This window comes from Chamaea fasciata, unplaced genomic scaffold (assembly GCF_029207755.1).
Source record: "Chamaea fasciata isolate MVZ Bird 193981 ecotype frontalis unplaced genomic scaffold, bChaFas1.0.hap1 SCAF_6, whole genome shotgun sequence".
In the NCBI taxonomy this organism is placed as follows: Eukaryota; Metazoa; Chordata; class Aves; order Passeriformes; family Sylviidae; genus Chamaea; species Chamaea fasciata.
In genome coordinates this window covers 51,830,975-51,844,963 of record NW_027094091.1, presented here as the reverse complement: position 1 = coordinate 51,844,963, position 13,989 = coordinate 51,830,975, and the positions used below count along the sequence as shown (strand labels likewise).

Genomic DNA, 13,989 nt, shown 5'->3' with positions numbered 1-13,989 from the left:
CAAAGTTCAGGCAGCTTTCATAAATGATAGAGACTATGTTCTTCAAGTTGAAGGATGTGTTTTTCTCTTGGTTTTGCATTTGGCCCATGCATCTTGTCACAGAATATTTTTGTGCGTGAGAAGTTTGAGCCAGTCATGTCATATTTTCTGTGGATAAATACGTATTTGTGTGCATGGGTGCTGCTGACAGACCAAATGAGAAAATGCATGCATCCAGCTGCTAGGAAAACGAAAAGAAATATCTCCAGTGCATTCACTACATTGCAATTAAAAAATAAGCTCCTATCAAAACCAGCAAGGGGGAGAGAATGAAAGAAAAATACTTGCTAACTAACAGTACCTCAGTGTATAAGAGTCTGAAATTCCCCTGCTCACAAGGGAAGATAGTTGACTGTATAAAACTTGAGAAATGGAAGAATGTGCCTGGCTCTCTCCTCACTAATTCATATAGTGAAAATCAGGCATAACTCTTGGAAAAGTCAGAAACTTCACACCTTTCAGAACTGGTGAAATGAGATCAGGGCTATTTGCTAAGCTTAAGCCTCCTATTTTATCCAAATTCTGCAGAAGTGGACTTACAGACTAAGGAATAATGTATTAGAATTATGCAAACTCATGTGTTAAAATGAATTTTGAAATTATTTACTCTTGACAGCTAGTCATCTGTAATAAAATTTCTGAGAACTGACCTTTATTTTTCCTGTGGAACAGCTCTTGCAACACACTAATGGGAGGCAGTGGGAAAGGTAGGCAGTGTCTGTGCTTTGACCAGGCCAGGCCAATGGCACAAAGACCACATAGGCATTGCTACAATGTCCTTGGCAGTGCTTCTGTGACTTAAGAAAATCCTACCCTACTCAGTCCTAAGGAAGCCTTTCTGAACCTTCAGTGTTTTTTCTGTTGCACACACAGGATTCAAACAGCAGAGGCATCTGGAGTGCCACTTCCTTGTGTAGGGACCAGCATTTTACTAGGCAGAATAAGTTTTTTGTAGCTCCAGTTCTTCAGATGTGCTGATTTTGTTTGGTTTTTTGTTATTCTCTTATATCCTTCAGATCTTGTGGTAAAATGGAAATAACCACACTTCTTTGTTTTTATGAAGTATTGGATATGCCTGAATGAAATGAATACTTTTTATGTCAGTTCTTTGTTTTTGCCTCTATGCTTTCCTGCAAACAATGCCTGTAATACTTCAAATCAGAAGGTGTTATGTGGTGCCTGGTTTATTGCCAGTTTCAGGGCATCTGTAGCTATGCAAGCTAAATGCACTGAAAAACAAATCAAAGGGAGTGACACTACGTGCAATCCACAACTCGGAGCTCTTGATATACGCAGTAAACCTGGTTCCCGTCTCTTCCACTTCCAGTAGTGACAGACCAACTCTGTTGCTACTTGAGGAGTGATACCAATTCAAAATGAGTAAAGAAGACAGAATCCTGCAGTGGAGTCGGTACTCTTGTTTTGAGGAGTTATTGTGGCAGCATGAAAGAACTGGAGAAAAAACCAGTGACAGTAAATTTATGAAGTACTGCACCACAGGAGTGAAGTCTTCAGTGAAGGAAGATTTGCTGGTATCTAAAGCAACACAGTGAGCACTGGTGCTTAGATCTAATAGCAATTAAAAGATTTTAAGAGTTGTAGGAAGAAAATGGTAATTTCCATTTCAGGGAAAACCAAGTGGGCAGACTCAGCAGTTCTACAGTTCTACTCCACGTAGTGCTCTCCTGCATTTGGCCCTGCTGTCTTGTGCTTTATAGCGAGGCAAAACTACTTCTGTTTTGGAAGCTGAGACCACTTTTTTTTCACTTTCTACATAGTTTTGAGTTTGTCAGGGAGAGATACAATTTTAAAAAGCTACTTTAAAGGCAAAGGAAAGATTTGCCTCTGATTCCAAATAGGATTTCTATCACTTGATTTCTAGTAGTTCATTGGGCGTGTTTTTGTTAGACATGTCTCTCCAGTGTCAGGGGTGGGTTTTAAATTTCCTTTCAACCCTGTTTTACCATGGTGTGCATGGTTTAGAACAACTGCTGCTTTCAATTAAGGTTAAGTGTTTAGTGTTACTCAAATGGTCCTTGTTGAAAATGTGTATTTTCCATTTTGGAGTTATGCAAATTTCTTTTTCTGTGACATTGGAAAAAGTCAATGGAAAAGAAAAGCTGCATTACCTTCTTTTCCTGGCATCTCTTGCAGCCATTACAGTCAAAGCAATCTCAGTAAAAGGTTGCAACTGGCACTAAAGGAACATTGCACCATTATTATTCCTGGAGTAAAAGAGCAAAAATAGACTCACAGACTTAGGCATATTTTGTCTTCTTTCTCCTTCTCTTCACATGCTGAAGCTGCTGCCAAGCCCAGCTGCTGCTTTGTCTGTAACATGCACCAAGTTGATTTTTCCCCAGTGCCCTTTTAGCTGACACGTTTGTCAATGCATTGGCTATTTGCACTTAAGCAGATACAGTACAGTATCACTCACACTGTCCTCCTTGCTCTATCTTCTGCTCTCCTCCATTGCTCCCACATTGCAGCAACCTGCATCCTCCTCCTCCATGATATCTAAATGGATTTATTACTCCCTGATCGCAAATCTTGCTCTTGTCACTTAATAACATTTCACATCCTTCTCTAATACCTCAAAGCTGATGTCATCCCTCATTATATTCCTTTATTGTTGTTACTTGCAAAGTCCTGTGTTCCTTTTTTTTGCTCTCCCCATGCCTTTCACTAGTACTGTTCTAACGTTTCTGAATTCTTGTCTTCACTATGTCAGCATTGCACCCTCAGCTTTTTGTCAGCGTCTTGTTCTGGATTTCAAGGTCTTACGTAGTTGTTAGTGACTCTTTGGCTTATCTGGCATTGTTAGAACTGCACATCAGGTATGAAAGAAACCATATTGAGAATGTTTTTAAGTAATATGAGCAGAGATGCTGGAGTCCTCGGATATGAGTATTTATATCTTTTTCCAAAACTCACAATCAAGAGCCCAGGAGTTGAATTTTCCATGCATAATTCCACCTGTCGCCCCTTACCTCAATACCTTACAATTTCCCTTCTGCTGAATACTCATCTGTAATTTTCCTTGCAAAATGTTTACTCCTTTATTGAATACTTCTGCTTACAATGCATTTTCCGTGTCTGCTGGCATTTTGTGTTATCCATCAATAGTTTATATCTCACCTACAGCTCTGCTTTCCCTTTCCACATTCACTCTCCATTACCTACAAGCTTATGTCTCAAAATTTTCTCATAATCAACAGTGGTCTTGCTTTGGGGTCACTGTGGATCTGAAAGTCTTTGTCACTTAATCCTGTTTGTAGGCTTCCTTGCCTTCCTTCAAAACCTTTTGTTTTCATAAAGCATTGTTACATTGGGCTCAGAACATAAAATACTTTCAGTGGCACACTAATGCACAAAACAAACAATGAAAAGCTGCAACAAAGAACTTTATTTTCAGCCTTTGTGCTTGTTTGAGGTCGGCATGGAAAACAATTTTCTTGCCTTGCTTTTTGACCTGGGGCAAGAAACTCCTCTTGGCACATCTGGGGTTTTTTTTATTCTGTGAAATAAAGATGAAGATGCTGAGCATTTTCACAAAGCGTTTTCAGAGCTGCAAATACAAAACCAGTTATATGTAGTTGATTTTTTTTATTCTTATTATGCTTGCTCTTCTGTGTGTCAGTCAGTGAAACAAGCACAGTGTCTATTCTTAGCAAATAATAATGGTTATAGTTGTTTTGACTCATCTGAGGTTTTCTTGAGTGGCTAAGCTGCTAATGGAACTGATGTTCTGAACTCCTACAGACTTGGTGTTTTCACACCCTTGTATTTTTTGCAAATGATGTACCACCTCCCTTGCTTTCCGCTTGTTCTCATACAAAGTGCTTTCATCTATCTTGATGTAGAGTCTGTTTCCCTTTTTTGTGTCAAGTGCAAGATCTGGCCTTAGTATTGTTTGCTCTTAAGTTGCTCTGATTCACTCATCTGGTAGAATTGGCTTTATTTTTTTTATTCTTTTGTTTGATTTTATTTTTTTGTTGTTCAGGGGCGAGGGGGAGGGTTTAAGAAATACACGTGTACCTTTTTCAGCTTGGGAAATACTGTCTACAATGCCACATTAAAAGATTGAATAAGTTGCTTTGCTGTCCCCACAGCAGAACATTCCCTGAATATTTGCTGTTGGCACTGTAGGGAAGTAAGGTCTCCCAGATTACTGTTCACAGATTTCTTTTCGTTTGGGGGATGGTCTTATTTTGAACAGTGCTGTTCAGTAATATCTTTTCTTGGAAGAATGCCAAACTCATCCAGAGCAGCACAGGCAGCTCTCCCCATTGTAGGGCTTCCAATTAAACTAATGCTACCAGCTGTGTGTTCTTTTGTCTGCTCTGGACTAGGCTGTGGTATTGTGCTTCCCACTGTATCTCTCCAGCAGAGCCTGTTGTCTCCATATTAATAGTTTGGGCAAGAGAAGGGGGGCTGTGAAACAATTCCAAAAAGAGACGAGATGTAAAAGAACTTCTGGCAATACGAGCTATGCTCAGGAATGGGCCTTCTAACCTTGAAAAGATGGGTGTGGGGAACATAAATATAATTTCTTTTATTTAAATCATGCACAAGTGTTTTACAAAGGTGTCAAAGTGTCATAATCACCAAAGCATAAGGGAAATCAGATTACTAATCCCCAATTAGTCATGCAACAAAGTGATGACAAAGTTCGCCCCAGGAGATATGAGTCTTCATGTTCTCAGTCCAATGTCAAATCCCCTTGTTTCTGGGCATTGGAGGCAATGGGGTGAAGTAGGTGGGGAGTAATAAAAACTGAAAAAGAAGAGATGGACAAGGTGGCATGAAGAGGAAAAACAAATTGTTTTGCCTGGCTGGAGCACATTCTAAGGAGAGGAGAACTGACAATGGGAGGATGAAAGCCAATGCTCTCAGGTGCTCAGGGCAGGAAAAATAAGATAGGAAGGCAAGTTAGAACCGAGTTAGGATGGAAAAGAAAAGTGCAAGACAGTCTGATTTATAGGGGCAAGGAAAGTGTAATCTTTGTCAAATGTCATCAAGTTCAGTGTTTTATCCTCTTAAGAAAATTACCCTGATTTATTTTGAGCAGGTTCAAAAAATGAGAAATGCTGATGCTCAAGGTTTTAACAGGTTTTGTTGTTGATATTTCCCCTCCCCTGCAGCACTTCTACACAGACTTCCAGAGAACGCAGAGTAAATCCCTGTGATTTTATCAGGATGTTGTTTTTTGATAAAATTATATTTAATTTTATATTAAGCTGCTTTAAGACTCAGCTTTTTTTTTTTTCCATATAATTGCTGCTATGCAGCAATTGTCTGCTCTGCAGCAGGCAAGCTTGATATTAAAAGGGTATCAGAGAATATGTGTTGCCTAGTAACTCCTCAAACAGTGCTGGTTAAGGAAATAAAAAATCCAGAAACAGTGCAAGGGTGAAGGAACAAAGTAAGGGATGGAAGAAGTTATCATGGTATACTGAGGTAATATATCCTTCATCATAAATTAGGTAATCAAGTGGAATCTACCAGAGATTGCACTTGAAATGGAAAGTTTTCATTTTGCTGAATGGATGAATGGAGATTGCTCATGCAACACTTTGAGCAAGGATGCTGGCAGTAGATGAGATTTGGCTTATGTCAGTGAGAATTCAGCCCAAATAAAAGAGAATATTTTGGAGACATTCTTGGAGTCTGTGCCTGGGTTTCCTTGCATTTCTTGTTTTCCAATAGGCTACATTACCTTTGCAGACAGATGTCACTGTTGGGATGCCAGGACTCTAGAGGTCATTTTTGTGATGGGTATCTAGCCTTTCCTCCAGTGAATGTCACTGCTTAGCCTAAATTGATTTTAACTTCCTTCTTTCTCTGCTCCTTTTCACTTCTTAGTACACATTTTGAACCTTTCTACAACAGTGTTGTCTGGCATAGCCTTCTTTATTTAGATCTATCAGTACTACAGCCACTTTTGACATTTCAACCATAGGCACCCTGAAAACACCCTGTACATTTTGAGGTGTATATTCAGATTTACATCCTAACAGACATGGCAGCTAAAGCCACCCTTCATATGAAGATTTGTGACTGTGTAACTTCTTTAAAATGGTGGGTGTGGTTCTAAATGTTTGGCGGTTTTTTGAAGTTCAGGCTTCTTGAAAAGCTGGGAACCATCATTTGTCTGAGACAAAGCCTGGGCACGATTGTTGAATGCCAGGTGAAACCAGATTTTAAAAATACAAGACACGTATCCTCTTTGTGCCTCTGTGGAATTGAATGGAAGAGCTGCAGGTTGGCGTGCAGGAAAAAGTAAATAAATTAAGACACTCATCCAGAAAGAGAACTCGTAAGCTGTGGTTCCTTCAAGCCCTCTGACTGAATCCTGCAAGCCATGGCATCAAAATACCCTTTATGTATAAATCTTGCTTCCCTTCAAACTTGGGAGACAGTTTATTTTTTCAAGGCTCAGATTAATTATTGCATTTTAATGTGATGGATTTACCACTACCGTAATTGGGAAAGCTTGTATACAGGAAGATATCTGACTCAGAAAAGCCTCTCAAATGCTTTTCAATATTAAAAATTCTGAAAGTGGTTGTATTGTTTTGTGCAACAGAGATGCAAATGTGCTTTCTGGTAATAGTTTTTAGATATCAGAAGTTTGGATTATTTTTCTGAAACAAAGAAATCCCAAGGTTTAGAAAGCACAGCTGCTAAGGCTCAAACCCAAGTTTGTTTTACAGTCAGGACAAACTGAAATCCCTTAAAGGTTAATTACAAGTGAATTTAAAATACTGTTAGTCCGAGCTGTGTATAATGTAGTGGCAGGAAGGAATTTTTTTTCTAATGTTTACAGAGAAGATGTAAATGCAGTGGAATTCTATAACCTTATCTAAAAAAGGAACATGATAGACTGTTATCTGCATTGCAGAGGGGAATTTTCTTTAAAATCCAGTCAATAATTTCCCCTCCCTCCCCCTTTATCCTTCTGAAGAGTTTTCAGGAAATATTAAAAATGTTCTGTCACTCTTCTAGAAATAATTCAGCTCTAAGTCTGGGATGAACCATTGTGTTATGAAGGAAAAATAATTTGCAAGAGCAGAATTGCCATCCAAAATGACTAAAAAGATTTATTGGAAATTTGAGGCCAATCTCACTTGATCATGGATCTCATAATCACATTTCATTCTACTTCTTACATCTGAGATTATGAACACCAAACTGAAAGACCTGTAGTTTATCTGTTTAAACTTCTTGTCACTTTTCGTGGCTGTTTTCTTGTGAATACATTATCTTTCTGCAATGTATTCATGAATGGTTTGGGGAGCATTTAAAGGTGACGAAGACCAAAAAAAACTTGCATTTTGGGAGGGAGCAGAACATCACAGTGAAAGAAATGCAGATTTTAACCTTTTTCCTTACCCTTTTCACAGCAAAGAATTTTCATGCTGTGGTTCCTCAGTCTTCATCAGCACCCTGAAGCTTAGAAAGGATTTGAGGAGCAGCCAACAGCATATTCTCAAAATAAACAAGAAATAATAGCTTATATTTTCAGAGCTACAGAGAATCTGCCTAAAATGCATTTATAGGGGCTCAGGTATTTTGACCCTTGAATCAGCAGTGTATCCTGGTTTGGATATGGATCAGTAAAAACAGGGACAATGACTTTCTGGAATGCATTAATAAATCCATTAATACTCTCTTAATTGCTACTCTATGGGGAAAACCCGACACTCCTATGGATTACATTTTTTTTCCCTGACCTCTGACCAGATTGTATGGTCCTTGGATGGAATGGGGAATAAATCTGAGTATTCACCACAGATGAATCTGTGATTCATCTAATGGTGAATTCTACAGGCTCCAAAAGAGAGTAAGAAGATAAAAAATGTTTCTGTGGAAGGACTATATTCATTTTCAACAGAAATCAAAGGAAAGCAAATTTGGCCCAAATGTATGGAGCCCTCCTGGTGACAAAGTCCTTGGAGAGCTGTCAAACCACAGAGCAGATCCGCAGGGTAACAAACTGTTTATAGTCTCCATCCCAAACCGGAGATATCAGTCAAGAGAGGTTTGCTTCCTCAGATTCACATTCAGATAAATAGCTTGGAGGCATTACACTTTGTGGATAATATGTGGAAAACATCCAGGAGCAGTGAGATTGAAATGATGTCAGCTTTGAAGGGGACATGCAGGGGAATGATGTTGGGGTGTGCGACTCAGGCCCATGGGACCATGATTCTGGGAACAGCGTTTAGATCTCGTTTTTGTTCACTCAACATTATCTCAGTCAAACACTGCTGCAGTTCTGGAAGGAGCCTCGTTGTTTCTCAGTTACAGAAGATGAAAAGGACTGTAGAATACATGTCTGATTATTTAAAGGGATCCTACCCACTATTTATGCACAGCATTTAGCATTTTCCAAAACGTAGTGTTAAGAGATGGTCTGATTTTGTTTAATCAGCAATTTAAGTGGGAGAAAAATTGGACTGCTGTCCAAGTCTCTAGAGATTCTACAGTACTTTTTTTTTCTTTTTTTTCAGTTTGGCTCATCAGTTCACAGAGATGAGGGGATGTGATTTACTATCAGAAGAACATGGGAGAAATAAGAAGATTCTCACTTTCATAGCAGCAGTTAAATCTCAGTAGTCCCTTTTTTTTTGGTGCTTTTTATTTATTCCTACATCTGTTTTTAATTTGCTCTTATTTATAGAATTTTTTACTTTTCTTTCTAAATTACAGCAACTAATAGTTATTTAAGGACCTACCATTGTTTCCATTTTAGGAACACATTTGTTAACACAGCCATTTAAATTCTGCTTTGCTGGAAATGCTTGTACAAGCTGATAGCCTAGATGTAAATTATTTATTTCAAATTGAGTTGGTTTTGCTCTTTATTTAAAAAAATAGCATACTAACCACAAAATTACGTTTTTTATTTTCTTTAGATGCCTGCCAAACTAACAAGAGATTTTACTCTAAAATACTGCTTTTTTGTTGCTGGCGATTGGCCCACCAGCATTGAAAATTTAGAAGCTTTGCGTTTTAAAAAGGGACAAAGATAAGCTGGAGAGTTAAACGTTATGTGGAATGCATTCCAACATGTGCTATACATGCCATATATATATGTATATAATGATGAAGCATTTTAAGTCATCTTACTGGTAATCTTCATATTTTCTCCACGCAATGCTTAAAATAACGTGATCAGTTTTATTCCTTTAGCTGGTGAAGATGCAGTTAGTTGTTGATAACATCTGCTACATGGTGGTTACGAAGGTGAACTAATATTTGGACAACTTTTGTTTAGATGTAGCTTATAGTATGAATCAAGATTTTAGAGACACTATTAACTTCTGCTCTTCCTTTGCTAAATTTGCAATGTAGCTGTGTACAGGTCCATCTGAGTTTGGCATTTCTACAGGCATGACTGAGGACTTCACAGACACAGCAATACTTTTATTTCTCTAGCTGATGGCAAACTAATATTCCTTGATCATATTGGCAGTAGACTAAATACCAGCTTGGAAATACAACCGACCAAGGAGGTTGTAGTAAATTAATTTGCAACAGTTTTTTGAATCCCAAGTTTGCATTCAAGTGTATATATGTGAGTATGTGGGTTTTTAACACAGATGGGGCAAAACAAAATTTGGATATTTTAGACTCAGGTGAGGAATGCAACCAGGATCTCAAATACATTTGAACTATAGCTTTTGGTGCATTGGTAAGATACAGTTAAAAGATTTGGAACACTAGGAAAAGGATTTAATAGAGCTTTTGTTACTGAAGGGGGAAAAAAGGCTTAAGAAAACACATAGATTTCAGTCTTGTGCTTTTTACTAATGAACACTCCTGCTGGAGACAACAAAGTTCTTGGCTGAGAAATATTTTAATGTTGTAGATGGTATTTTTACATATTGCACAAGTTTTACTTTGTATGTCTTTATACCACAGTAATTAAATTTCTTTTCAAAGAATAATTCAGCCAGCCAGTCTCAGAGTTGAACTCTCAACTCAGGCACTGATTTTCTAGAAAAAACTGCTTCTGAGATATAGTCCCTTCTCCAGTAGCTAACTCTCTGTGTATTAACTAGTCTTTAATTGTGCAGGTGTAAGGTCTATTTGAGCATAATTAAGTGTATATTGTCCCAGTCCAGCATGCATGATTCTCATAAGCATATCATGGAAGGAAGAGACACCCGGGCAACTTTGGTCCTGAGGCTATTGTAACAAATGTGATGCAGTGTCAAGGGAGAAGATTTTAATCCTTTATTCCGTTTGTTTGCCAGTATTAACATTCGGTCCTGTGGAGCTGAATGTTCCATGCTGTTTTCTTCCTCTTCATGTTTCAATAGCAATTTTCATAAAAGGCATGTCTCCCACTTCATGGCATTACAGGGAGTGGTTGTTCAGTGTCTGAAATTTAGACATTTTCCAGCAATTTCTATAATGCATTTTGACTTGGCTATATTTTTAAAAGTCAGGCTTCAGATACTGGAGGGTCACACCACATATTTTCTTTGAACAAGTAACATCAGAGACATCAAACTTAAGTTTTGTTGAATTAAAAGGCTTTTTCAAAATCAAACATTAATTTTATTCATAACAATTCTATCAATATCTAGCAATATATCAACAAAAAATAGTTATTGTCTCAAGCAGCAGCATTCTCACTGTGATATGCAACCTAGATATTGCAGTCCTTGGTACAGGAAAACCAAGAAAGATTCAGCATCTCCCTAAAAATTTAACTTGACAAGTCTTTTATCTTTGTTGGAACTGATGATAAAGGACTGTAACAAGCAGCATAAAAGTTGATTAGCTATTAAGATTGTTTTGAAATGTTTCAAATTTTAGAAACTAATGAGATAGCAAGAATCTTGTTGTCCCATTGTCAATCATATATGATACTTTGCTGAAGAAGGATACTTGCAATTATTAAAAATGTATTACCTTTAACCTAAAGTCCCGAAGCTGAGCTGTGTTCAGAGCGTGTAACAGGGAGAAAACTTTATCCTAAGCCAAAACACTTTGAAAGCTCTGTGTGGGCACCCTCTCTCTCCCATATTTCTGCATGAAGGAGTTCAGAAGGGCTCACAAGGGACAAAGACTCAGCAGCAGCATCAGTAGGCCCTGGGAAAAGGCCCTTGTGTGTTCCAGATCTCTGTCTCTGAATGAAAATAGTGCTCTGGCTTTAGGAGGAGATGGTTCTCTGCATTCACGACCTCTAGTGCTGTCCTTTGGCTTCAAAGTCAATCTCCATGTGGGCCTGAATGTGGAACTCTCTTCCTTGCACTGTAAATATTCCCATTGAGATCAATCGGTGTGTTTGCAAAGTAAAATATTACTCACTGTGAGTAAGATCCATATGATATGAGATAACAGCTCTGGCACTAAAATATGTTTTTATATTTTTAGGTGAATATATTCTCACATGTGGGTTTCTTGTTTTGGTCTGCACCTGTTGTGCTTGCAGAATAGCCCTGCATAAGAAATAATCGCGGAGTTTAGTATTAGATATTAATATGTAAATATATATTTGTTTTTACCATCCTATTACTCATTTGCATGTGTAAATGCAGGTTAACTGCTTGTCTAAGTTTGCCAGTGAAAAATTGACTGTTTCAAAATTTAGTTTTGGGTGTGTTCTGGGGAATTATGCTACAAGTCCATGTTATTTGTTCATTCAAGCTCTCTAGCCTGTTAGAAATGTAGTATAGCCACTTGACTCCAATTCACAGGGTAACACTTCAAAATTGCAGACCTAATGATTATTAATTTCTTTGGTATTTATTGATTGCATCAACATTATTCATAATGAACACCATTTTATTAATGTGAATGTCGCTGCCATTGTACTTAAGGCTGTATACTGTAAATAATAGAACCATTAGTTAGTTTTGAGGTGTTACATTTTGCACAGTCAACTTCATGTCTTTCTTAAGGAGGTGAGCAAAGTAAACGTATAGAAACTGTTCACTGAATTTTGAAATCATTTTGCTATTTATAAGACTAGCTTGAGGGCAGGAAGGTTGTTTGTCTTCTAAAGAAAAAGAAAAGTTTATTTGAGATAGATATATATTCTCTGTATGTATCTGTATGTGTATATATATATATGCCTCTTAAAACTCGAAAGAAACTTCATTTTTCCTTGCACAAATTAATGTACATAATGTGTGGCAAATAGTAAGGATAAGAAGACTTTCAGAAAGCTGCAAAAGCAGGCCCCAGAAACAGAAAGAGCAGAAGAACAGGAACGTCTCCCAGTAGTCCTGTCCTGTTTGTGCAAACCTCCAACACAATAATGCAGTTCAGTTGTCTTCAAAAGTTGACAGCAAGCCTGAGCTGTTATTTCAAGTTTTCCCTGTATAATGCAAAGATACTATTATTCACGAAGCTGTTGTGCTAGACTTTGAAGAGTGCTTATCTCCTTGGGTGGTCATGTTAATTCTGTAGCTGAAATCAGTTCTTAGTGTTTTTGAGAAGATCCAGTGTTGGGTCTCATTTCTAAGGGAAAATTCATTTCTGGGTAGGGTGGCTACGACAGTCTTCCAACTTAGACCAAAAGACACCTCAAAGTGAATAGACTAGCTTTGTGATTTTGATGAATTTTAGCTCTGGATTGCTCAATATGAAAAATTGCCATGCTGTGTTCCAGTTCCCAGTGTGTTTCGGCAGCAGAATAGGCCATGTGCTCTGAACTGCTCTCACTCTCGATGTCGCTGTGTTTTCTTACAGCCTGTGACCTGATGAACCAAGGCATCCTGGCCCTTGTCAGCTCCATTGGCTGCACGTCAGCAGGATCCCTGCAGTCTCTGGCCGATGCCATGCACATCCCCCACCTCTTCATCCAGCGCTCCACAGCAGGAACGCCAAGGAGCGGCTGCGGGCTCACCAGGAGCAACCGCAATGATGACTACACGCTCTCCGTGCGGCCCCCTGTCTACCTAAATGATGTCATCTTGAGAGTGGTCACAGAGTATGCCTGGCAGAAATTCATTATTTTTTATGATAATGATTATGGTAAGTATTTATTTATCTGGGTGATTTTTGTCAAATCCATAATCCTGATGAAAAGTGTCACATTACAGCTTTATAGTCTTCCAATAGATTATGTTTTGCTTGTGAACATTTATGATTCTGGCAGCATTTCACAGCACCTCAGAGAAATCTATTTCTAAAATCCATCAACACTTAGAGGTTTATTTGGTAATGTCTTTGTTAGAGTTAGCTGATAAATGAAGAACTTTTATGTTTTTCTATTCTACTCATGTTTATGAAGCATAAAACTTTTTTAGCAAGCTCTCTTGGTTTTCTGGGCAGTAAAAGCATAAAATGACAATTCAAGATGCAACATGTAAGATTTGCATTCTGTAGATTTGTTTATTGTGTGGTGAATCTCTTCTATTTGTTGGCATATACTTTCTGGTCAGAACCTGAAGCGGTGGTGAATGTAGGTCACAGGTTTGGCAAGAACCAGATGCTAGTCATAAATATAAAACACATAGGAAGAAGTTCTGGCAAGTGAAGAAGTTGAGGAGGAGGGCTTGGACAAGACAACATTCCCTCTGTTTTTTGAGTTCATTCAGTGTTCCTGAAAGCTGCTGAATTGGTGGTTTTTGTGTGATAGAGTAAGTGTGACACAGATGGCGGTGTCACAAGACTGCACCAATCCAGCTCGGTGAATCAGCCAATTTCGGTCCAGATATTTTCTACAGCTGACAGGAGAACTTGAAAGATTTCTGCAGTATGGCTGCATTATCTAACAAATTTAACAGTCTTTATTTCTGTGAAAAATTGCTTTGCACCCAGACCTGTTTTCTTCAGATGCATCCAATATTCATAAGTAATCATGACTGGCCTGGATGAGCATTTTAAAACTTATGTTCAAAGTTAAATCTTTAAGTTATAGAAAAATGCTCACTTCAGCGATTTACCGTGCATAATATCTGGTTCATTCAGGTCAGGTGTTAT

The 13,989-nt window shown here is 38.2% G+C and overlaps 1 protein-coding gene across 3 annotated transcripts in view; it reads left to right on the top strand.

The window, feature by feature from the left end:
- GRID2 (glutamate ionotropic receptor delta type subunit 2) overlaps window positions 1-13,989 on the top strand; it is a 675,112-nt gene that overhangs the window by 379,064 nt on the left and 282,059 nt on the right. For all 3 annotated transcript variants that reach the window (XR_010721503.1, XM_066186372.1, XM_066186371.1), the window contains exon 3: window positions 12,754-13,038. Coding sequence is in view for 2 of the 3 variants with exons in the window: in XM_066186372.1 (XP_066042469.1) it covers window positions 12,754-13,038 (285 nt within the window). In the remaining variant the exon portion in view is untranslated. The remainder of the gene's footprint in view (window positions 1-12,753; window positions 13,039-13,989) is intronic.